This window comes from Nelumbo lutea, chromosome 3 (genome assembly GCF_056320005.1).
Source record: "Nelumbo lutea isolate HS-2025 chromosome 3, American lotus-T2T, whole genome shotgun sequence".
NCBI lineage: Eukaryota > Viridiplantae > Streptophyta > Magnoliopsida > Proteales > Nelumbonaceae > Nelumbo > Nelumbo lutea.
In genome coordinates, this window is record NC_142686.1 from 15,526,643 (window position 1) to 15,553,186 (window position 26,544).

Sequence of the window (26,544 nt, forward strand, 5' to 3'; positions counted from 1 at the left end):
CAACGGAGGTAGGTTGCCATCTCGACGACATAGGCAAATTGCTAGGTCGGTGGAAGTAGGTTGCCAGGTCAACGGAAGTAGGTCTCTAGGTCGGCGGGGGTAGGTCACCAGGTTGGAGGCAGTCTCCAAGTCGCCAAGTCGGCGGAATTTTGACATTCCAATTTTGCTCTTAGCACCTCGGCTTATGGTCACCTTGTCGCCTCGACAGGACTGATCTGCGAGGGCAACTCCACAACCAGCTGGCCATCAACTCCCAAGTAAAGCATGGAGGGCTCGATCCGCGGTGCAACCTCACAATTTGTTGGCTATCAACTCCCACGGGAATCACGGAGGGCTCAACCTGTGGGGTGGCCTCACATTTAGTTGGCCATCAACTCTTGTAGGGAGCACGTAGGGCTTGACATATGATGGTGGCCTCATAGTTAGGGAGATTTTGTTCGGGCAAGACTGCGAGAACTTGTTTGGGCTAATCATTTTGCTTTTGCCCCCTAGGGTTCTTTCGATCAAGCGTCGTTGTTGTTGCTTGAAGATGTTATTACTTGAGGCTCAAAGAATCGGGTGAGAACACAGCCTTTTGTAGCATTTCCCACAGATGGTGCCAATTGATGATGCGCATTTTGGCAGCTCCTAGCTGGCTAGTGACTTAGACGCCTAGCTGAATAATCCTTACCTGGAAGGTGGCTTAGACGCCTAGCTGAATGGTTCCTACCTGGAATGTGGCTTGGACGCTTAGCTAAATGGTGACAAGCTGGAGAGGTGGCTCTGATGCCTAGCTGAATGGTGACGACTTGGAGAGGTGTTGCACGTCTACTTGGGTCTCAGGGATTGATGCCCTTATATAGCTAGGCTACGGTGGGTCTCGCGAAATGCTCCCGGAATCCTCGGCCCACAACGTAGGGGTTCGTTCCGCTTTGGAAGGAGGGTAATGTGCCCGCTAATAAGGCTTACCATTTCCCTTTGATTCGGGTGGGATGAGGATAAGGCCTACGGTTGCGCGGCGTGATCCCGAAAGGTCGACGATAAAGACAAGTTGCTAGGTCGGTAGTAGAAGTAGATCGCTAGGTCGATGGTAGAGGCAGGTCACCAAGTTGGCGACAGTGGCAGGTTGTCAGCTGGGACCCCATTTTGGATTAGGCAAGTTGTCGCCTACGTGATGTTGGGATGTTGTCCAACTGTTTTGATATGCCATGTGTTATGATGTCAATGGAGGGCCAAATCTGCCCTCATCAGATATGATTTGGTTCAAATTCCAAGATAAAAAAATTAAATTTGGATCTACCTATATCTAATTGCATTTCAAAGTGTAAAATCATCAAACCATGTATATGAGTTGCATCCCTTTTACCTAAAGCACTAGGTCTTTGATGTAACTTGTAAAATAGAGTTTGTTTGTTTCCTCAAAACGTGGGATTACTTAAGGCTCTGTTTGGAAATAAATATAAATACAAATGCACATAGTGTAAAACCTTATATAATAGGGAAATTGTCTAAAACTCACCATGAGTTTTCAGCATTTCTCTTAAACTCACAACTTTTCAAAATGTCTAAAACTCACCATGTCACTAATTTGATGTTAAACAGACTAATGAGTGTTAATATTTTACCATTTTAACTTCATAAAAATATAAAATATATACAAAATAAATTAACGGGTGTTAATATATTACTATTTTAATATTTAGACATGAAAAAAGGAAAAAGTTCAAAAAAATATTTTCAAATATAAAATACATAAAAACATAGAAATTACAAAAATTATAGAAAATTCAAATAAAATAAAAAATTATTTCAAATTATAGAAACTATAGAAATTGAAAAACAAAAATTAGAAAATAAAAATTGTAGAAAAACACAGAAATTGTAAATAAATAACAAAAATACAGGAAAATTTATAGATTGTTGAAAATAGAAAAATGTAAAAAAAAACAGAAATTATAAAAAACATTAGAAATTGTTATGAAAATTGTTATTTATGCTGACATGGACACCTCTGTTAAGAAGCCTTAACGGTGCACTAACGGAGGGTGAGTTTTAGAAAATAAAAACTTAGTGACATGGTGAATTTTAGACAATTTGAAAAATTGTGTTGAATTTAAGAGAAATGTTGAAAACTCATGGTCCCTATATAATATATTTCTAAACCTATTCGTAATGAATAAATTGTATTTGCATTCTTCATAAATTGAACCTAAGAAAAACCAACAAGAATGAGAAATAAAAAAGACATACAAAAGTGGCAAGTTAAGAATGACAGCCTGAGTATAGACTAAACTGACTGACTTATTGCTTGGTCTTTTTGAGAATGATTTATTATGGAAGTTTTGAGCTCCTTCATGGCATTAATACAATGAGTATACTTCTGCCTATAAATATAGCCATTCAGGCACAGTACAAGCATCACCAAAACTACTGAAAAACCACAGAGAGAGAGAGATGAAGGCCATTTATTCATTGCTCATTGGGATTCTTGTATGACAACATTTGGCAGCTATATGTGTCTCAGAGGGTTTTGATTTCTTCTATTTTGTTCAACAGGTAGCGACTAACTAGTCATTTATTTCTCTTGCATTTTGGTCTGAGATCATCTCGATCGGTTGTTTTCAAATTCAAACTTTTTTTCTTATTCATTGTTTTTTAGTGGCCAGGGTCATTCTGTGATACAAGGACAGGTTGTTGCTATCCCCAGACAGGAAAACCGGCATCTGATTTTAGTATTCATGGCCTTTGGCCCAATTACAACAATGGATCTTACCCATCCAACTGTGATTACCGGAACCCTTTTAATCCACGGATGGTATCTTCTTCTTCTTCTTCTTCTTCTTAGCTTTCCGATAAGCTTTTTAAATGGCTTATTCAAAGTAGCTTAATGAAGCAGTTCAATCAAAGCATCGAGTGGCTGAACTGAATTATTGATTGTTATTGGATGAAATAATTGAACAATAACTTATTTGAGGATATAGATATCAATCTGGGTCTGGATCTCCTACACTTCCTTTCGTCTGTGACAGCTAGATGTCCAAATGGATATTTACACACATTCATGTAAGAGGGCGGCATTTGTCACATGCTGAATGGAACTGCGAGAAGAAATGTAGGAAATTCCTAACCAACCAGTCCATCTTTAATTAGATTCAGCCATTAACGAACTCACAACCTTTTTAATAAATTTTTTATGACAACAACTACTGTAGGCTGTCTTTGGTTTGATGGAAAATAAAAGAGAAAGAGAAGTTAAAAACTTTCTCTGAATTGTCTGTCAAACCAAACATGACCTTAATGCTCAGTTTGGGAAGAATGATACAAATATGTTTGGTGCATTCTTCCCAAACTGAGCCATAGGAGCCTTAATTTGCAAATAAACTTTTTTTAGCAAGTGAAGGGATCATCCAATTAATTTTTAATTGGATCGGTTCATTTGGAGAGTCTACATGCATCTTCCACCATCCCGTTAATTGCTAACTAATTTCCTTGCAATTTGTATTAACTTCTTGGTGCAGATATCGGATCTAAGGATTAAACTTGAGAAGACATGGCCATCGCTTGCCTGTCCGAGAAGTGAAATGCTGAGGTTATGGTCTCATGAATGGATTAAACATGGAACCTGTTCAGAATCTATCCTTAATCAACGTGCATACTTTATAGCAGCTCTCAACCTAAGGAATAAAGTCAACCTCCTTCAAATCCTTGTAAATTCGATCATATATACCATGGATAATTAGTTAATTGTTTATACTCTGTTGTTGTTAGCCCAACACATTCGAGCCGCTCAAAACTGGTTCGGAAACTGATCTGGTCTATTCGTATTATTTCCTTTTAATGGCAGTAATGACTAGTACTAATTAAGTGACAAAATTGTTGCAGGAATCAAACCAGATGGAAGATTGTACAGCTTGGGCGTTATCAAGGAAGCCATAACAAAAGCAACTGGATATACTCCCGGAATAGTGTGTAATTTGGACCGGAGTGGTAGTAGTCAGCTCTACCAGATTTTCTTGTGTGTGGATACTTCTGGCTCTAAATTCATTGAGTGCTCAGTCTTCCCGAGACAAATGTGTGGTTCGAGTATCAAATTTCCCTCATTCGGGGCCTCTACTCAACTGTAACTCGATCACCTTAATTTGTCAATATTTCTCACCATGGTTGGTGAAACATAATAAAACCTTCACTTTTGGTCTCCAATGTGTATACAATTAATACTCTATTTGGAAAGGAGCACAAATGCAAATATATACAGTATAAATACATATAAAATAATACAAAATACAAGATTATACACTTTACATACTCTTTCCAAACTGAGCCTATTGGGCTAACAAAAACCAGGTGTCTCCTAGATGAGCCTGTACTTGTTCATGCATCAAGCCTGATGACAGTAGATGTTAAGGCCACCTCATCGGAGCAGATCAAAAAGTACAAAACTTTTCAGAGTCAAGGAGGCGTCGCCCTATTTGTCTGAGTCTGGATCTAGTCCCAACACAATAATCCCAATTGTGCCACCTGTCGTACAACCCAATGTGTGGAATTAAACGACTCCGGATCTCTTGTCCACGCCTATCGACAATACACCACCCCTGTGAATTGGGAGCATCTCCCCCTCCATAATACTATGGCAGAGGATGAGATGTTCTCCATGTGTGGCTGCGTGGGCAGAACTCTCATGGGAAAGAGATCTGGACTCGCATAAAACATTCTGCTCCTTTCTTTTGTGTTCATTCTTCTTGCTCCAATTCCTAGGTCTAACGGTTCAACTGTCCAATCCAGTCCTGGTCTTAAAACATTGGTTGGGAACATTCGTCTTTTCTGTTGGGTTGACCTATTTGGGCCAGATGATTAAATATCACCTAGATATAAGAACAACTTTGTTTTTTGGGTTAGTTTTAAAAGGAATAGCACTTTTGTATTTATTAATAAAAAATACTTTAAATATAGAACTTAATAATAGAGAATGGAAATTAATACCCTAAATATAAGACTTAATGTTAAAGGAATTGAATGAAGTAAAGAGTACTAATCCAAATTACATTTTGTGCATTCACAATTAGAGATGGACTAAATCCAAAAAAATAGAAGTATTTTAGTAAAAGCCAATTCCATAAACTCATTCATACTTTTAATAATAGATAGATGATTCCCTGGAGAGGCCCTCCCTATATGTACTCTTTTGAGAAACACAAAACTAATTACATAGGTGACTCAATTCAGAGAAGCCAATGGGAATCGATGGTTTGCCTTGTACAGTTGATCATCCGTAATGAAAGAAATCCATCCACAAATCATCGCATGAAGATTTTCATAACAGAGATATTCTTATGTCTTCCCTATTCTCTAATCAACTTTTCGAGAAGAGGTATTCTTATGTATATCACAAACTCGTTTGTGGTGAATTCACCAAAGTGGGTGTATTTAAGTAGAAAGATACATTCTAAAGATGGTTTCCCTAGGCTCAGTTTGAAAAAAGTACAGATACAAATATGTGGAATGCAAAACTTTGTGTTTTACATTATTTTGTATGCATTTATACTCTATATATTTGTATTCCTACTCTTTTCAAACTGAGCCCTAAGAAATAATATCTGTCATTTGCTGAAATTGGAGATTGGGAATGGAGAGGAGAAGGTGATGGGAATTTTTTCATGGCAATACAGGGGGATGTGGTGTTGGAGTCGAAAAAGAAGTGATCTTTGGAAAGCCCTTGGCAGACCTATCACAGGGGTCTCTAGAGGTTTTGAAAAGTTAAGTAAGAGTGTTCAGGTTTAGTTCAAACAAAGGATCCCAACAATTGGTTCTAACACCATTGTTGCCGTGTATTGGGAATATGTTCCTTGTCTTTCATTGTGAAATGTTACAGCTGTAACGATGTTGGAACCCTATATTGAGGCTAGAGCTGCCTGGACTCTAAAAAAAAAAATGGTGAAACGGAGTTTTAGTTGATAATCCAACAATAATAAAGAAAATGTTTTTCTTTTGTCTTTTGATAAAGTAAAAGAAAAAGTGTTTCAATATGGTGACTGACATAATAAAATCGCTTTTCACAGCCCGGAGCAAACCCGATGTATCCGATCCATTTACATCCCGGACAGAACCTTCACAAGTATTATACTTTTCCATTGTTCGTTTTGACCCGCAATTGCAACTGAAAACAAACAGAACGTGGTTTTGGTTTTGATTTTGATTTTTGACCATTCAACGTGCCACTCAACAATGCACAGAATGAGAATGCGTCGTGTTTTTAACTGTACTGCAGTCACAAGATTCCTCATATGCCCTGCAAATAGAGATCATGAGATATGGGTGGGCCCATTACTATTAACCGTCATTATCTGGGCTTAAAGGCTAGAGCCCATTGGGCAACTTTACTTGACCATTTCAAGCCCTGTCTCTACCGGCCCGCCCCAAAAAATTCTGAGAGTAGTATCATTAATGCTCAAACATGTCGCCATGGCGGGCCCACAGCACTGGCCAAAAGATCAGAGAGAGTCGTAACCTGCCATCTGTCAAATGCCTTCAAAGCATGAGGACCCAAATGATTGATGCTTCCCAGCAATCATACAGATCCTCTGGCCCATAAACCAGCTCAACACATCTTGACAGTGAAAGGTGAAGACAAGATCAGACCTTAATTTCTGCAGTACGAAATCCGTTTCTTGTGGTGGGGTCCTCATCTGATCTGATCATCTACATTCATTCAAGATATGGGTCCCTCTCCTCCGTCACATCTAAATTCTAATTTCTAAAAAGAATTTTCTCCCGAGGGAAAGGCCGGGGCGATCCAAAAGATCTCAACCGTTTAATCTGTCGATATCTTTTAGTTTCATCCATTGATTGGTTTTAGTTTTATAGTTTTGGCGGTTCTTCTCTCAAAGAATCCACTTTACTTTCTCGCCAATGGTCCCACAACTTTCTCACTCTGACCATGCTTTACCGAATTAATTACCCTACCGTATTACCAGGGCCAGGGCCCAGGGGTGGCCTTCCTGTAATTTTTCGGAGAATCATGGGGATACTTTTGTCAATTAACAGGTGCTACCGCTACCGTGCTACTTCTGGTGGCGTTTCTTTTTTGCAGTTTTTTTTACCAAACATCTTGACCGTTTTTCTCAGCAACCGCCGGTAAACCGGCCATAGGGGAGAGAGAAGCCGGGGAAGTTCACGTTAAGTGGCATTCTGTGTAAATAGTAACAGAAACCAACAATAGAGTTTCTTCTTCTTCTGAGTTCTGACTCTGAGTCCGCGTGTACTATAATAAAGTCTCAAAGAAAAAGGCCAACAGTTTTGTTTTGTCTACTCATTTTCTTTCTTCCCACCTCTTGCCGTAGACTCCAAGTTCAAAAGAAAAGACCGAACCTTCCCCTCTCGACTCTCGAGTCTCGACTACTGCAAATGACTTCCTTCTCCTCTCTCCTTCTCTCTCACCCGACGGATGCGAAGGTAACTGCACTCTGCTCTCTGCAATTTCTACAACTAGTTGTTCGACTTCCGGATCTTCAATGGCATTATTTTTTGAGTAGAAATTCGTAATACTTGGAGCTACATTTGTTGTTTTTTGGTTTCTTTTTCGATTCATTCTCCTCCTCGTTTAGTTAATTTAAGCGGTTTGAGTTTGGTATTACTGAATTGTTAGTATGGTGCATTTGGATCTGCGTTTTGACTTTTGACTGTTATTTTTGCGGTTTTCTGTTACTTGTTGAGTCTACATTTTTGTTTTCATGATTTCTTCGTTTTGTGGAGATGGAGTAGCTTGAACGATTTTGTGGAACAAGTGGTTTCAAAACTGCTTACTTCGTTATCAGTCGATTTTATTTTTACCGATTAAAACTATTTTATTTTATTTTTCCTTTTGTTAGTTTCTGATAGTTTGTTTTATAAGTGGGCTTTCTTCTAGGTCAACTCAACCTAGGAAGATATGTTATTTGAGTAAATATATGTGACTGAGTTGATGAATTCTCAAATGGAGTGAATTTATCTGCCTGAGAACTCAGCTTCTATTCTCATTCGTAACTCTGTTTAAGTCTAGGTTTCAAGTTTCAAGGATCTCTTGGAGTAATATATCCTTTGAAGTCTGCACAAAAGTTCCCATACTATGGATTCAATTCTTGTTTCCTTTTCTTTACCATTTCTTTTTTTTTTTTTTTTGTGATCTTATGTGCTATATAACGCTAATTTCTCATTGTTAGGAAATCAAACCTGCACATGCGTCTCCCTGCACTTTTGTGCTACTGGTCCTGTTTTCTCAACTGATCTATTGATTAAAACTTCTTGTAACAGGATATCGCAGTGAGTTTATGTATATTTTTGTTGGAGGCTTCTCAAATTGGTATGAAGGGTCTCACATGGAAGTCCTTCGCTCAGTTTACTGGTTTTTCATAATGTGTCTACTGGCAAGATTTAGGAACTGTGTTGGTCAAACTACAGACTGACAGATGAGAATATGTTTCTTCACAATTTTGAAGAGGTGAATTATATGCCAGAGTTTTGTATCTGGTCTAATTCCCATGGAAGGGCTTGATTTCCTTTCTTGCGTTTCTCTGGGTTTTCTGGACTTGCTAACTGAAAATGAAACTCCAGAGGTATGCAGACGTTCTAGTAACTAAGAAGTGGTATATTGTACTAATTATGAACTCAGTTCTGTTGAGATTTAACTATCGCTTGATTGATTCAAAAGTGTAATCTGCAAAGATGAAAAAGTGGTCTGGGGGTCTTCTGATTGCTTCCTTGTTTATGTTGCTGGTTCTGAGATATGGCTTCATGAAAAATCCCAATGGGGAAAGTTTACTTCTCAGTCCATTCTCCTTTAATGCATCTAATCCCCTTGAATGGGTTCATGCTGGGGTTCCATTTGCAGTTCAAAATCTTGATAATGTCTCACAAGTAGTTTCTGCTGCTACATTGGTTTCTCATCTTTTTACTTGGAGGAATTTCTCAAGGGAGGAGAAAAGGTCATTATATACATGGAAACATTTAAACAATTTGATAAATAGCAGTAAGGTTCTACCAAATGCAATAGAAGCTATCAAGGAAGCTGGAGTCGCATGGGATAGTCTTATGGTTTCTGTTGAAGAGGAAAAAGTTAGTTATAAAAATGGAAGTTCACATCATAAGACGAAAGAGAAACAGTGCCCTTATTTTCTGAGCAAAATGAATGCCACAGAATTTGGTGATACTGGTTATAAGTTACAGATACCTTGTGGGCTCATTCAGGGTTCTTCGATTACCATCCTTGGTGTTCCAAACGGTCTCCTTGGCAATTTTCGGATTGATTTAACAGGAACACCACTTCCTGGGGAGCCAGATCCTCCCATTATATTGCACTATAATGTTAGGCTTCATGGTGATAAGATAACTGAGGATCCTGTAATTGTACAAAATACCTGGACCATAGCTCATGATTGGGGTGAAGAGGAAAGATGTCCTTCTCCTGTTCCTGACAATAACAAGAAAGGTACAGTTTTTTTTATTGGTTGATTTTTTATGATAGATGAAAGGTATGGTTTATTGTGCATATGTTCTTTAAGTTTTTTTTTTTGTCAGTCTCCTAATTCCTAAGCTTTAAGCTTTGTAGAGAGATATGGTTCATTACTTATGATTTGTTTCCTTATCATGTCACCTCCGCTCTAGTTGCACTGGTATGTATATCATATTTGTCATCAAATAATTAGTGATGCTTTTTCTGTCTAGCCCTTTGTTTTCTGTCTATGCTTTTTATGCAGCATTTGAACGAAATCTGGTAATATATCATATCACTTGGTAATGCCTGCTGATGGTTGAAACTTTTGTGCTTTCTTCTTGTTTTTCCTCCATTAGGCAGTATTTTCTTTTTTTTTCCTTTTCTTTCCTTGTCATGGTTGAAACATCCAAGGTTGCAATGCAACTTGGTGCTAGCAAAGAAAACTGTTAGGGCTGTTATTGAATAAACATTTTTTCATTTGTACCACGGTATCAACCATTTTGTCAACATGTAATTATTCTATAAACTATGAGGGCTGTTATTCTCCTCCTTTCTCTCTCTTTCTTTCTTCTTTCTTCTTCTCTCTTCCTGGCTGTTATCAGACTAACAGAACTCAAAGGCAGGCCGAATTATAATATAGTATCAGAGCTCAACTAAGCAACTCGGATCTGCCCAGATTTCTGTTTTCTACGCACTCAATTTAGGGTTTTCTCTTGATTTCTCTGCCATTGATTGGAGATAAGGGAAAGGGCTGAAAAGGAGTGGTCGCCCTCTTCCCTTGGAGGTTTCTATGCCTCCAGTTGTGTTGTCCGCGGTCCGTTGCTGTGGTCTCTAAGAAGCTCTCCCCTAATCGATGAAGAGAAGAGGGCTAATTCGTGTGGTGCAGTGGGTGTCTTGTGTGGACTGATTTTCTTCTTGTGTGGTTTGTTTTTCGGGTGATGAGGTAAGAGTTTTCTATGCATATTTTTTGTTATGAATCAAATAGGAAGAATGTTTTAGATCGTATGATGGGATTTCAGACTGTGTGTGCTAGGGTTTATGCTGTTTTTTTGTGTGATTCGAAGGGGGAGTGGTTCTCATATAGTGGTGAGATTTCAGGTAGTCGTAGGGTAAGGTTTGTAGTGTAAGGAGTTGCAACCTTTAGCAATAATAAGTGCTGAAACCAATGTGATTAGTGTGATCAAGTAGTGTGCAGTGTACTGAATTCAGTAGTAACAGAATTCAGCAATGGGAGATAACAGTGATAGCAAATCTAATGTGATGATACCTGCTGACTATCTAAATGTTCAAATGACCTCCATTACACTGAATGGAGAGAATTATGTACCTTGGGCTAAATCTATAGAAGTTTTTCTGAAGGCAAAGAAGAAGGTGAAACACATAAGGGAGGAGAAACCCTCCACTGATTCTCATGAGTACGAAGATTGGGAACAAGAGGATGCACAAATTATCACGTGGTTATGGAACAATATGAAACCCAAGATTAGTGTAAATTTCATGTTTCTTGACACTGCCAAAGATGTGTGGGACCATGCTAAGAAGTTGTGTTCTGGTCAAGACAATACAACCAGAGTATATCAGTTGTATCAGGAATACTTTAATCTGCAACAGGGCAATCAGAGTCTTGAGGAGTACTATGCTAGTATGAGAAACATTCGTAATGAGTTGAATGTTTATCACCCCCTCACTTCTGATGTTAAAATTCAGTAACAACAAAGAGAACAACTTGATGTGACTCGATTTTTGGTGGGGCTGAAATCTGAATATGAACCAGTGTGGGCTCAGATACTAGGAGGGTCAGCTCTCCCTTCCTTAGAAGAGGTGTTTGCTCGACTTCGGAGGACTTCCGTTGGATCTACTGAGAACTCTAATGTCTCAGATAGATTAGCCTTTGCAGTGTCAAGGGGCCGTGGTGTTAGAGGTGGAGCTCGAGGAGCTCAATCTGGCCGTGGTGGTAGCAGTGGTCCGGTATATGGCCAGAGTGGTGGTGGTGGACCTACATATAACCGTGGTGGTGGTCGTACTGGAGGTAGAGATTCAAGGGGAGCCTGTGGTAGAGGACGTGGCTTGGGTCCGAGGAGATGTACTCATTGTGGTATGGATGGACGTAACATTAATTATTGCTATGATTTGCATGGTTCACCCTCAACCTGGGCCAATCATGCCATGACTAGTGACACCAGTTTCAGACAGGAGAATCGTTCAACTGATCAGATGCCTCCTACATCCACAGATGTTCCCGGGAAGGAGATGGTGAGTGTTCCCCGTGATGAGTACGAGAGGTTTATCCAATCCACATCTCAGCAGAACATGACCACTTTCGCACATTTAGGTATGTCTTGTTTGGCATCCACACCCAATCCCTGGATTATTGACCCTGGAGCCTCTGATCACATGACTAGGACTCCAAGTGTGTTTTCTTCCCTCTCTCATTGCTCAACATCACAATCTGTTACTCTTGCTAATGGTTCCACATCCTCGATTTGTGGTGTTGGCAATGTTCACTTGACCCCCTTATCTTTATCCTCAGTTTTGTATGTCCCTTAATTTCCATTTAACCTTATGTCTGTTAGTAAGCTGACCAAGTGGCACTGTCCCTTAATTGCTCTATTACTTTTTGCCCTTCTATGTGTGTTTTTCAGGATCTCAAGACGGGGATGAAGATTGGTGGAGGGCATGAATCCGGTGGATTGTATTATCTTGACGGTGGTGGCAGAACATCAACAACACTCCAGTCATCTCTCTCTCCTCTCCAGTGGCACTATCGATTTGGTCATCATTCGCTGAAAGTTTTGAAATCTTTGGTTCATTCGTTGAGTCAACTTTCTGTTTTAGATTGTGAGTCGTGTCAGTTGGGGAAACATCATCGTGTTCCCTTTAGTTCTAGGGTTGATAAGCGTGTGTCGAGTCATTTTTTTTTTTGTTCATTCAGATGTTTGGGGTCTTTATAAAGTGATGTCATACAATGGATATAGATATTTTGTCATTTTTATTAATGATTTTTCAAGGATGACGTGGCTCTATTTAATGGAAGAAAGAAGTGAATTGTTTACCATCTTCCAGAAATTTTATGCTGAGATTCGCAATTAATTTGGTGTTCACATTAAAATTTTTCGTTCTGATAATGGCCGTGAATATTTATCTTCATTTCAAGAATACTTGGACCAACATGGCATTATACATTAGACCTCATGTACCTACACTCTACAACAAAATGGGGTGGCTGAGAGAAAGAATCGTCATTTTTTGGAAACAACACGATCCCTCATGCATCACATGAATGTTCCCAAACCCTTTTGGAGTGATGCGGTGCTTACTTCTTGCTTCTTGATTAATCGGATGCCCACGTCTATCCTTGATGGTCATTCCCCATTTACTACCTTGTTTCCCACCTTGTCTTCACTTCCTCTTTCTCCTCGGGTTTTTGGGTGTGTTTGCTTTGTCCATAATTTGGGCCCCGGGAAGGACAAGTTAGATGCACGATCCATTAAGTGCATCTTCCTTGGCTATTCTCGGACCTAGAAAGGGTATAAGTGTTACCATCCTAATTCTCGACGTTCCTTTATGTGTGCTGATGTTACCTTCTTTGAGTCTACTTCGTTTTTCTTGGGGTTCGGTGATGCTTCTTCCTCCTCATCACCTCCCCCTCTTCCACTTCCAGTTGTCGATTCTGTTCCCCTTGCTCCAACCATGACCAAGTCCTTGCCTCCAGTGCCACCACTTGTTGAACGCCCACCTATCCGTCAAGTGTATACACATTGCCCACATGTACCGGCTGCTACTCTTTCAGCTCCATCACCGTCGACAGATTCGGCGGTTGTCTCCACACCAGCCCTAGACCCAGTATCTGATCTTGATCTTCCCATTGCCTTGCGGAAAGGTAAACGCACTTGTACCCTTCATCCTATTTCTAATTATGTTTCACTCACTCACCTTTCCACTTCCCATCGCCAGTTTATCTCTTTGTTATCCTCAGTTGTTGTCCCTAAGGATGTTCAGGAAGCCCTTGCCTCTCCAGGGTGGTGTCGTGCAATGGAAGAAGAACTCTCAGCTCTACTTCCTGATCATACTTGGGACCTTATCGCACTTTTTCCTAGGAAGCAGGCTGTCGGTTGTAAATGGGTTTATACTATTAAGTATTTGCCTGATGGTAGTGTTGAGCGCCTGAAAGCTCGATTGGTTGCAAAAGGGTACTCCCAAACCTATGGTATCAAATACTCAGAGACTTTCTCCCTAGTTGCTAAGATAGATTCGGTTTGTGTTGTGATCTCTCTTGCAACTATGTATGGTTGGCCCCTCTATCAGCTTGATATCAAGAATGCTTTTTTGCATGGTGATTTGCTCAAGGAGGTTTACATGGAGCAACCACCGGGGTTTGTTGCTCAGGGGGAGGATGGTAAGGTATGCAGGCTAAAGAAGGCTATATATGGGCTTAAGCAGTCTCCTCGAGCATGGTTTGGTAGGTTCAGTGAAATGGTAAAGAAGTTTGGTATGAAATAGTGCCAAGTTGATCATTCCGTCTTCAGTCATGACTCTCAGGCAGGAAAAATCCTATTGGTGGTGTATGTAAATGATATTGTTATTATAGGGAATGATAAAATGGGCATTGACATGTTGAAAACTTTTCTACAGGAACATTTTCAAACAAAGGATCTTGGTAAATTGAAATATTTATTGGGGATAGAAGTAACAAGATCTAAGCATGGTATTAATTTGTGTCAGAGGAAATATGTGCTTGATTTGCTGGAGGAAACATGTTTGTTAGGTGCTAAACCAACTGAAACACCTCTGGAAACAAATATTAGGCGGAGCAGTGATATGGGTGAAGTGTTTGAAGACCCTGGCAGATATCGACGACTTGTAGGTAAACTGAACTACCTAACCATTACTTGGCTAGATATTTCATTTGCGGTTAGTGCGGAAGTCAGTTCATGCAGAAACCTCTGGTTCCTCATTGGGATGCGGTTCTAAGAATTGTGAGGTATTTAAAAGGGGCCCCTGGTTGTGGTTTGATATACAAAAGTGGTGGAAAACTTGAAATGGAAGGGTATACTGATGCTGACTGGGCCGGTTCTATGTCTGGTAGGAGGTCTACCACAAGCTATGGCACTTTTCTTGGGGGTAATCTGGTGACATGGAAAAGTAAGAAGCAATGTAGAGGTAGAATATAGAGCTATGACACATACTGCTTGTGAATTAGTGTGGCTAAGGAACCTTCTACGGGAAATATGATACAATATTAACACTCCAATGAATCTCTATTGTGACAATCAGGCTGTAGCTCATATTTCTTCTAATCCGGTGTTTCATGAAAGAACCAAGCACATAGAGGTTGACTGTCACGTTGTGAGAGAGAAGGTGTTGAATGGAGTGATACACACTGCATATGTTAACACAGGGAACCAGTGGGTAGACTTACTTACAAAAGGGTTGAGTCGGGGAAGAGTGGACTACATATGTAATAAGCTGGGATTATATGATATATATTCACCAGCTTGAGGGGGAGTGTTAGTGTAGGGGTATTTCTGTCTTTATACTTATGTTGAGGTTGCTGATCTGTAATATTATATTAGAACTAGTATCCCTCACTTAAATAAGGGCACATGTGTCTTTTCCATTATATTAGTAATATAAAACATGTCTGGCCGAATGGGAGAAGTAATTTTTCCCTAATTTGAACCAGACTTTTCTTCTCTCATTTTCTCCTCCTTTCTCTCTGTCTTTCTTTCTTCTTTCTTCTTCTCTCTTCTTGCTTGTTATCAGACTAACAGAACTCAAAGGCAGGCCGAATTATAATAAGTTGATTATATTACGTTATCATATCTCTCGGTTTTTTTTTTTTTTTGCCCATTTTTGTGTCTATATTAAGCCATCTTGGACAAAAGGTGGGTTTGTTTAGGATTTGAGTATGCTCCTCTGGTTGTATGTAAGCTTTATAGAAAAAGCTTATCACTTCTGTTTTTTTTTTTTTCTCTTTAATTGCCCAAACCGGATTTATCATTTTAAACCATTTTCATAGGCACATAATATTTAAATTGCTAAACATGTTGTGTTTACTTTTTGTCATCCTGTACTTAACTAATCCATACAATTGTTCATATCCTAGATGATAAAGATCATACAGCAAACTTCAAGACTTATAGGAGAAAAAGAAAAGTGTCTAACAATTCTAAGGCTTTGATCCTTATTGGGCACAATAATGGAGAAGATTCTAGCTGGGAGCTAGAATAAATTCTGGGTGTTTTGAGTTTGTAACTAAGTTTAAGAAACAGTAATGTTAGAAGTGTGTTAGGAGAGTTTTTACAGCAAGTTTGTTTTAGTTATGTAGTTGTTAGGAGTCATTGGTTGATTCTCAAGACATGAATACAATATAGAAGTTTGTTTCTCTATGTGGGTGTATGATGCTTCCTATGTTTGGGTGTGAGGCCTAAACATCTAGGACTAGGAGTGATACCTAGATCTCCTTCTATTTGAAGTTCCTTGCTGTGCTACATCACTAGGTCAGTTGTCTTTGCCTCCTCTATGGTTTTGCAATTGCTTTTAATTTCTGAAAATTACATCCTTAGCTTCGTATAGCTTTTCATCTTGCACTTTTTATTTAGGAAACCATCTCATACATTCTATGCTCTTTAAGCATCTGATATGTATTAACACAAGCAGAGGTGACAATCCTTGGTCCAAACAACCAGGATTCGACTGAGAATTTTCCTTGTACTTTTATGTCTCCTGCTGGTGCTCATATCAAGATTAGCTAACAAATATTTGGTTCGGGTTGAACATTTTCTGACACAATTGATATATCCAAACAATTTCTACTATTACACACATCTAGGAATTGTCTGATAATCTGTTTTGTATGCATATATGATTCGTATGTTCCATAGTTTCTTTGCTTGCATTTACCAAAAGTTTTGGTGTGGATAACTTCATTATTGGTTTCATTATATTATAGCATTAAAATGCCAAAGGTTAGGTCTGTATCCACTATCCAGTCCACCCCTCTCAAGATCCCGGATAGCTGGGACCAGCATTGGGTGATGCCTTTTTTGACCTTTCTTTTAATATTATGATAATAACTGCTATTGTTATTGACCCTTTGTTTCCTTCTGATGCAGTATGCATTGTGTTTACTTTGTTTGTTGGTCCTCTGTATAATCTGCGCAATATATTTTCTTTTCAGTTGATGAATTGGAGCAGTGCAATGTGATGGTGGGTAAAAATGTTAGCTGGAGGTTCATAACTAGTAGATATTCTAATATTTCAATCCGGACCTCCATAGAACAAAGATCTAGACCCAGGCGCTATTTTCCTTTCAAGCAAGGTTATATGTCTGTTTCCACTCTTAGGGTGGGAGCAGAAGGGATCCACATGACAATCGATGGCAAGCACATGACATCCTTTGCATACCGTGAAGTAATCCCTCTCTTTCTCTCAACACACAGTAGCACTCATTCTTTTTTTTCTAACTTCATTACCATTTTTGTAGACTCTAGAACCATGGCTTGTCAGTGAAGTAAGAATAGCTGGAGACCTTAAGTTAATTTCTGTCTTAGCCAGTGGTTTACCCACTTCTGAGGATATGGATCATGTTGTTGACTTAGAATCACTCAAGTCAGCTCATCTGCCTCTCCACAAGACTTTGGATCTTTTCATTGGTGTCTTCTCTACAGCGAACAATTTCAAGCGTAGGATGGCTGTTAGGAGAACTTGGATGCAGTATCCTGAATTGCAGTCAGGAGCAGTTGCAGTGCGTTTTTTTGTGGGCCTGGTGAGTTCAAGACATGCAAATTATTCATTTTAATTGGTGACAAAGCTACATGGTTGTTTTGAAATGTATTTGCTCATGTTAGACACTACAGTTCTCTTGGGCATAAATTTTGTGTCCGAAATCTGCCCATGACATGTTGATGTAACATAACTCAGCAACTACTATTTTGAGAAGTATTATAATACCTCATCTTGTATGGCTAAAGGTTGTCTGCTACACCAAGCTTTTGGCATTTCTTCTTGTGTTTGCATTTAAATGCCATACCCAGATATAAGTTTTTTCTACCATGCACAAATTAACATTTATAGGAGTGTATAACTAAAGATTTTAATTTAGAAACTGAATATAGAATCCTTTGTATGTTTCAGCATAAAAACCAGATGGTGAATGAGGAACTCTGGAATGAGGCACGGACATATGGAGATATTCAGCTAATGCCTTTTGTTGACTACTACAACCTCATCACCTGGAAAACCATAGCAATATGCATCTTTGGTGTAAATTCTTGTCTCTTCTTAAAACCAACAGATGTTGCTTGTCTGACTAAATTCACCCCTTAATTTTAAATATTTGCTATTTGGTATTACCAGACAGAGGTTGTTTCAGCCAAGTATGTGATGAAGACAGATGATGATGCATTTGTGCGTGTGGATGACGTGCTTGCTTCATTGAATAAGATCAACGTGACTAGTGGTTTACTATATGGTCTCATTAACTCAGATTCCCAACCTCATCGAAATACCGACAGTAAATGGTATATTAGCCCAGAAGTAAGTATCTCTACAAAATGTATTGACTAAAGGAGTTGTTGATTTGATCAATAGAAGAGAGAACTATGGTCAAAGCTTAAATTGATGTTAATAAACTGGTGATAGAGTTGGAACAAACTTAAGTTGACCAGGCCTGAGCATTGGGATTGGGTCCAAGGCTCCATTTGGGAAAGAGTGCAAATGCTGGTTGACTGCAAATACAGATTTCAAGACATGTTTGCATTCAAAATGAGAGAAAATTTTGCATCCAAATAATGGAAGCAAACATTGCACTCAAAGTTGATCAATGTTAAAAAAGACATATTTCAATCTTGGGATTTGTGTTTGTACCTATCACAATTAAAAAATCATTTGGCAAGAGAACAAAATTATCATTACAAAACTAAACAAACTTTGCATTTTCATGAAGCAGATGTTTTTGCATTTGTACTGATCTTTTTTTTTTTTTTTTTGTATTTGCACTCTTCCCAAATGGAGCCTAAAAGCTGGCTCAAAGTTGAGTTCAGGCTGGGCTTTGGTATCTTGGCCCTTCTTGACCTATGTATAAATTTGTATAATATATTCTATGGATAGCATAAACACATATTTAATTTTAATACCTACAGCTATTTGATATAAAAGTGATATATTATTGGGCTGCCTGCAGTTGAACATTAAGCCCATCCTATGTAGTTGGTCTGGGTTTGGATCCATCATCCTTGGGCTGTATTTGGGTTCAGCGATGGTCTAAGCCCCCCAGGCTGTCCTAGACATTGCCCAGTCTGGCCTGATGCTCACCCCTAAAGTTGACCAAGTCTGGCTAGGTGCCCACATGTACATGTAAACTTTCCTTTGCTATGTCATTTGACATTGTTGTGTAAAAATCTGCAAAACGAGGGACCAGTTAAAGTATGTGCTGCTAATTGCTGCAATTTTGTATAAGATTCTATGAACTTGACTATAATCTCACAATTCATAACTTGGATGAGAAATTTCAATTTAGCAATACTTGGGTGCTACCTCTGAATTCTGATCTTGCAAACATTCTGGAGAGTTAGCATTAAGTCATTAATTCAGTTTCTTTCCAGACTTTTTAATTGGAGGTGGCCACTGCACATCTTTTAAATTGATTATGTGGCCTACTTGTACATCATAAGCTCCACATCCTTTCTGTAGTTTATTTTTGGGGAGGGGGTGGCATCCCTTGGTTCCATCCAGCTGTTAATTTCTTAGGATCTAATTATGACTGCTTTAATTATTCTGCTTCTCACTTCTGCCTCTTATCTGCATTCTTGAAGGAATGGCCAGAAGAAACTTATCCGCCTTGGGCACATGGTCCTGGTTATGTTGTGTCACATGACATAGCAAAGTCGATCTCCAAGAGATACAAAGATGGCAGCTTGAAGGTATAGGCGAAATACACTTTTGAAGCTTGTCATATTTTTGTTACTTTTTATCACCCAAAATGTTGCGTAAAGTGATTAAGGTGGGCACCTTCAACCCTATTTTTTGTGCTCCGAGTAAGCATGCTATCCATGAAGTGGATAGATTTGAGAATAGGAAGTTCTGATAAAACATTTTTACAGTCCTTCGTCTATGCATTTTTGGCTCTTATAACTTGAGTTGGAAACCCCATATCATCCTTTTCCCATGTAGGAAGCATAGTTTTCAAGGCACCAAGGTGAGGCTAGGCGACAGGGGGGTGCCTAGTTGCCTAGGCGATGGATTTTTTCAAGTAAAATTATGTATCCTAGGGTAGTTCCCTAGGTTCCATAATCAAATTTCCTTAATAATTATCCATAATTTTCATTAGAAAAGTATAAACTTCATGTTTAAGTACAGAAAATCAACATATTCCAACATATTCATTAGAAAAAAAAGAAGGAAATGAAATTTCAAAAATTATAGGGGCTGAACCCCTTACTTCTGTTATAGGAAAAGAAGAAAAGAAAAGGTGGAAGAAGAAAATTGGTATATAGACACACAAAATTAGTAAAGAAAAAGAAGTAAATGTGTTGAGTAGGCAACATTTTAAGTTCTTCCTTGTTAGTTCAGGTTTTGAAGTCTTTCAGGGTTCAATACAGCATTTAGCAATGTTTGTGTTGAATAAACCCTAACAAATAAGAAAATAATAAAAATAAATCAGTATATAAACACACAAAAAGAATATTTTAGTTTAAAAATGTCTATTTTAAAATTATAACCTCAAAAGGTTAAGAATATAAAAGTTTTTTCTAACACGCTATAGAAAACTGCTTGGCAATTAGGTGAGGTGAGCCTCCAAGGGTGCCTTGTCACCTAGGTGTTGCCTTGACAACTAGGAGGGCCAATAGTCCCTTGCCAAGTGGCAAAAATACTAATTTTAGCACATTTTGTATTGAAAAAAATCAAAGAAACTAGGGATATTATTCATAGGATATGTGGACATGGTTACATGTAACATAAACCAAGAGGCACCTCATGAATCTGGATCCTCGAGGGAACAAACATCAATATGGACAGTTTTATTTCCATAGGAGCAGTGGGAGCATATTGGTGTCTATTTTTATATATTAGTGGCTTGCCCAGTCTTTACATTTGCCCGATGACAGCCTATGCATGACAAACATGCAAAGCATAGAGCTTTTTTGTTCTCCATCATCAAATAGACACTCTGAATGTTATGGGCCCGGGCGTAGGATCTCGTCACGGGTCGGTCCACGGGGAGAACCTCTAGCTTCCCCTTGCCCCTCCCTTTGCGTGCAGACCCTATTGTGGCGACCTAAGGGCGATTTGTTCAAGAGATCACCCTAACTCTCCTAACTCTTTCCTTGACTGAAAACTGAATGCCTTTATTCTCAATTCGCATCTCCTTAAATAGGAGATTACAAGAGGTGGGAAGGACTCCCTGTAGAATTTGACTACTTACAGATAAAGATAAATCATACTTTAAGATCAATCAGACTCCTACTTCTAATAGATAAATCGAACTCTAGAAGATAAGGAAAACTACTAAGGATAAGATAAGATAAGCTGAGAGCTGATAAGATAAGTTGCCACCTTGTGGGTCCCTCCTCACTGCTGCTGCCGACGGGCTGTACGTCCTCCCCACGAACGCATCCACTACACTGAATTTGTGATTATATCTTTTCATGGGGCATAAAAACCATTATTGCAAGAAGCCTGCCGCAAAAGAATGGAATACCTGTCACCCAAAAGCTTTTGCAAATATATTTTACCAAGTAGCTTGACTAATGTCTTCAAGACTTTCCGTTGGTGGGCCGGCTCTTGTATGAGATACATCAGACAGTTACATTTGACACAATTTAACTGAACATCCTTTTCCCTTAATTTGTTCAAGAGATTCAAGGTCTGGTCAGCATAGTATTTTTCAGATCCTTGGATTCATTGAGAGTTAAACTTCATGGTGCTTGCATGTGTCTTTGGAGTTCAGTGTTGGGCTATGCATCCTAAAATGTCTTATTTAAGTATAGTGGAACTATTTGGTGACAAACAAATACTAATGAGTAGCAATATACTAGCTCTAATTGCATAGAACTACCAAAAAAAAAACTAATTGCATAGGAAGTACCAAACGGATCTTTTTATTTTGCAAGTTATACATTACATCCTAAAATCGAAGTGGTTGATGTGGCAGATGTTTAAGCTGGAGGATGTGGCAATGGGCATCTGGATTGCAGAGATGAAGAAAGGAGGATTGAAGGTCAGATATGAAAAGGAAGAGAGGGTGTATAATGAAGGGTGCAAAGATGGTTACATCGTTGCCCACTATCAAGGCCCTAGAGAGATGCCCTGCCTGTGGCAGAAGCTGCAAGAGGGAAAAGGGGCTAAATGCTGTGGAGAAAAATAAGCAGAGTGCCGCAACTGGGACTTTAGAACCAGATAAAACCTCAAGAGTATTAGTGTTGTGTGAAGGGATCCAACTAACTTCAAGTTTCACAGAGTTCTAATTGCCGGGATTTTCATAGCGATAACATATGGGTTTTATAGTTGGTTGAGATGCTGGGTGTTTTACACCATGCGAATTGAGATACCTGTGGTATATGCATTTTTCAGAGAGAGAGTCCCACGCTTGTATATAATATAGTCTGCTAGTGCCATTATTTCATTACACGGTTATTAAAGGCGACACTGTATTCTTTCTAATGCTTTTATTGAGTGATTAGTCTTGCATTCTTTGCTCTCGGGGTATTAATTTCCTTGTTCGTTGTACTTGTTGTTTCTTGCCAAAACAAATAATTCTCTTTACTTCAGCAGTGATAGGCTGAATAACATTTAGTGCATATTCAATATGTTATAGCAGAAGCATGGTTAATGTAAACAACCGAACTGTAGTAGCCTATCTCAAGACTCTTAAGTCTTAACAGCTTACAACCTATATAATAATTTGAGTTAAAACATGCCTTGTTGACTTTTCAAATGTTAAATCTAACAGATAAAAACATTTAAGACAAAAATGATCTTTAACTGTTCATTAGATTTTCAAAATAATGACATTTTCTTTCTTTTTTTTTTCTCTCTCTCTCTCCTTTCTTTCTCCCTTCCTTAATGTTGCAAGCATTATATCCGGTTTGGCCACTGGTGAAACGTATGTCTGAAAAATCCCCAAAATGCAGACTGGAGTTAACAAAATTAAAGTTGTATGTGTAAATCCAAATATACTCGACCTGGACTGATTGGACAGAAATACATACCTAAAAAATCCCAAATGTCTGAAACACCACTATTGGTATATTGTATACCTGGTTTGTCTACTGGTGACATGTGCATTGGACAGACGCATGTCTGAAAAATCTCCAAAAAAATGCATAATTCAGAGCCCAAATTAGGATATGCTCCTCATAGAATACATCTCACACCATGTGCATTGGGAACATCTCCTATGAACAATAATTCATGAGTGCGGGAAAATGATCCCGATACATGGTGGGGTGTGCTTGTGATGTCGGTGTGAGGAGTAGATCTGGACTTTCCTAAAATTTCAAAACAATCATGATATTTTTGACATGAGTTTGACTTGGAGACGAGAATCAAGGAAGTTGGGTTGGGTTCTTGTAGACAAAAAAGCTGGAAGATATGAAGATGGGAGAAGATTGAGAAGGTTTCAAGAGTTTGATGACAAAATAGATGGTTATCCAAATCTACTTCTCATGTTCTTGTACTTAAAACCAATTTTATATTCTTGTTTAATTAGAGAAGGATTTTGTGTTGGAAATTTAAAAAATTGGAGTGACAAAACAACAGATTAAGTTGTATGATTTTAGACGAAAAAAGATGATCCCATTGTTTTAAACATATATGGGCACAATTAATATTATAGAAACATTTGGAGTGAGATGTTAATGGTTCTAAACTAGAGGTGAGCAAAAAAATCGGAAAACCAAACCGATCAAAACCGAACCGAAAAATCGGTTAACCAAACTGGTCGGTTCGGTTTCGGTTAACCTTGTACAAAAATCAGCAGTTAACGGAAACAATCAATGTATATATACAATAATATATTATTTATATTATATTATATATATATATATATATATATTTTTTAAATTGAATAAACCTTACTTACCGCGTGCCTGTCTGCCTTTTCCCTCTTTCCCAGTTTCCCCTTCTTCGAAACCTAAACCAATAAACCTAATAGGCTAACCCTTATCTTTTTCACTCTCTCGATCTCTCATCTCTTTGTCTTCCCCAATCCCCAATTTTTCCTCCGGTGCCAGTTGTCCTCCGACTGACAGTCTCTTACCTAGTGGCCAGTTTTCCTTGCTTCAGTGCTTCCCTGTGTCTCTTTCTCTCTTTGTCTTCTGACATCTCCTTCTCCATCACGCCAACCATCAAGCAGACAAGCACGTAGCAACATCGGTCGCCGCCTCACCGGCAAGCACCAAGCCAACTTAGCCAGCCCTAGCTACAACAACCAACCAAGATGCTGGCCGCCGCCTCGACTCCGCCAGGACCGCCACCTCCCAGGCTCAGTCTTCGTTTCTCTCCTCTCTCATTTTCGTGGCTCCGCCACCTCTCAGGCTTTCACTTCAGGCGACAACAACCACCAACCAGTTTATCATCGGCCGCCAATTTTCCCTCGCCGATTCACCCCTCTGCCATGTTTGTTCAGGTATTTTTCCCTTTTTTTTAATTTTGAGTGCAAAAAAAATAAAAAAACTGAACCACGATTAACCGATTCCATCGATTTGATTTCAATTCAAATTTTTAAAAAATCGATCAGGTCAGTTCGATTAAAAAAATCCCCACGATTCAATTAGCCGAACCGTGAGCAACCATATTCTAAACGATTCATTGACAGAGGTCCTATTTGTGTTATGTGGGGCCAGTCAACAAGACACATATAAGTTGTCTCCAATGGTCAGGGTATATACAAATAGTTTCTCAAATGTACATAATATATAAGTAATTAACCCTATTTTTTCTGGGAATAAGGGAAAATAAGTAATGACAAAGCAGGGGCAGGGAGGGTGGAGTGGAAAACTTTTAACTTACAATACGTATTCAAAGGAGTTTTTTTTCAACAGCATAAGTTGTTGGATCAGCTTGAGATCAGGGGCTTGGTGTTGGGTGAATATGGTTGACAAGATCATTTTGGATGTGGCCGAATCCATCTGTATCAAATCTGACAACTTTAGCTGCGTGTATCGAGTCCGGATCTATTCCTCAGGGAGTGTGCCCCACACCGTCCTCACAGCATGCCTCACATCTGGAACATCTCCTATATTTGTATTTATTATTCATGAGGAGATGTTCTCAGTATAAGGTCGGATGTGGCTGTGAGGTAACTGTGAAGCGTACTGTGTGAAGGAGCAGATCCCAATTAGCGTGCATTACCAAATCTAATGGCCACCATGCCTTTTGGTTCAGTTTGCGAGGAGTGCAAATATTACAATACAAATATGGGTGATGTCTTTTAAGATCAAATCAGCCCTCCACAACGTCTTATACATCTCCGCCCTGTAATGAAAATATTTTCGGATGATAATACCAGAAATGATGATATCATCATCAGGAGATATTCTCAATAAACAGCAGGGATATGCTGTGGGACGTTGTGGGAGACAATCTTGTGAAGGGTTAATTTTAACTCTGCCTCTTACGACCTCCACCAGAACAGGGTGCTTTTCCCTGGACACAATGGATGGGGGATTAGTGGTGGTGAGGCGGATCTCTTGCCAACAAAAATCCCAACCAATATGTTCCAACATGACCGGCGTATGCACACCATATGCATGGTGGGGTGGGTCCCAGACATGATATGCGGATACCTATCATGTTGATTGAGATTTTTGTTGGCAGGTGATCCGAACTCAGTGGTAGTGGTGGTAGGGACACTACAGCCCATCTCGCATTCACTACACGGCAGAATTCAGATTGACACCCCACAGGCGCTCTACATGTATATATTTATTGAGAACATCTTCTATACCTGACATGGGAAGATGTTTTGAATACCCGATTGGAATGTATTGTAACGAAAAACATGTATTGGCGGGGTATCTCACATCTCAAAGGCTGAGATATGCACTTGCCGTTGGCGGAAACCAATGGGAGGAGCATCTCAAAGGTGAGTATTTAAGGTACCTGTGGGAAGGAAATTGAAAAGCATGCATAGAGGTTTTGGATAGGGTCCTCTTACTCTTGGGACAGCAGGAACGTTAATGGCTTCCTTTGTAGAAAGCAAAATGAAAACAAATTGAATATATATATTAAAGGGCCGGAGCTAGAGTGGTAGGCGGAAGGAGCTTGCTTTGTGTGTTGCCATTTTATACAGAACTATTATATTCTGCCATGAAAAGTTATTATAAACAGTAACTAAGTGGGTGTTTTCAAGCCATTTCAAGTAACACCGAATGTTTCGAATTGTAAGAATCACTTTTGTAAAAAATATCATTTTTACATCTATTTATCCTATTATAAAGAATTATAATACTTGTAAGGTTACAAGATGATATAGTGTCAACTTGTTACCAAAACTAATGTCAATTTACATCTATTTACTGGTGTCAATTGGATCAGATTTGATCTAATCCAATCCAGTCCAATATGAGTCAATTACAGATGGATCCGGTTTAATTCAATTCCATGAATTCTCTGGATCATTTTGGATCAGTCCAATTTAATGTTTGGACAGTGTTCAAATTGGTTGTAATTTGACACCTGTATTCTTATTCATATAAATGGACCAGATATTGATTCAATCTGACCCAATCGGCCAATCCAATTAATATAATTCCATTACTGATGGTAACGCTTAATCCAATCTAATAAATACTTTGGACCATTATGTTTGCCCTGGTCCAATTTAATGTCTTATTAGTCGGTCCAATCCATCCAATTGATTTTAATTTAAACAGGCTGAATCCAAAACTGGTCCATTTGACACCCTAATAACATGTGCTAAGTATAAATAGTTAATAGTTGTTTGATGCATACATGTGTGTGAGCGTGATTCCTCTCTAGCAGTAAATAATAAAAAATAAATTTTTGTGTGTTGTTTGATGCATATATGTTAGTATTACTGAATAAATAGAAGTGACCTATTTGATCTGGATATTTGAATTGCTTATCCGTCACTT

General features: G+C 38.8%; 1 protein-coding gene and 1 pseudogene across 1 annotated transcript; both read left to right on the forward strand.

The window, feature by feature from the left end:
* Window positions 1-2,433: 2,433 nt before the first annotated feature.
* LOC148863151 (extracellular ribonuclease LE-like) lies at window positions 2,434-4,103 on the forward strand (annotated as a pseudogene).
* Window positions 4,104-7,034: 2,931 nt separating this feature from the next.
* Window positions 7,035-22,143, forward strand: LOC148863152 (beta-1,3-galactosyltransferase GALT1-like). The gene is made up of 8 exons (XM_088980589.1): window positions 7,035-7,428; window positions 8,266-9,439; window positions 16,626-16,858; window positions 16,932-17,213; window positions 17,582-17,710; window positions 17,804-17,983; window positions 19,261-19,368; window positions 21,600-22,143. The coding sequence occupies exons 2-8, from the start codon at window positions 8,677-8,679 to the stop codon at window positions 21,810-21,812; spliced, it is 1,908 nt and encodes a 635-aa protein (XP_088836715.1). The 5' UTR covers window positions 7,035-7,428; window positions 8,266-8,676; the 3' UTR covers window positions 21,813-22,143.
* The last annotated feature ends 4,401 nt before the right edge of the window (window positions 22,144-26,544 follow it).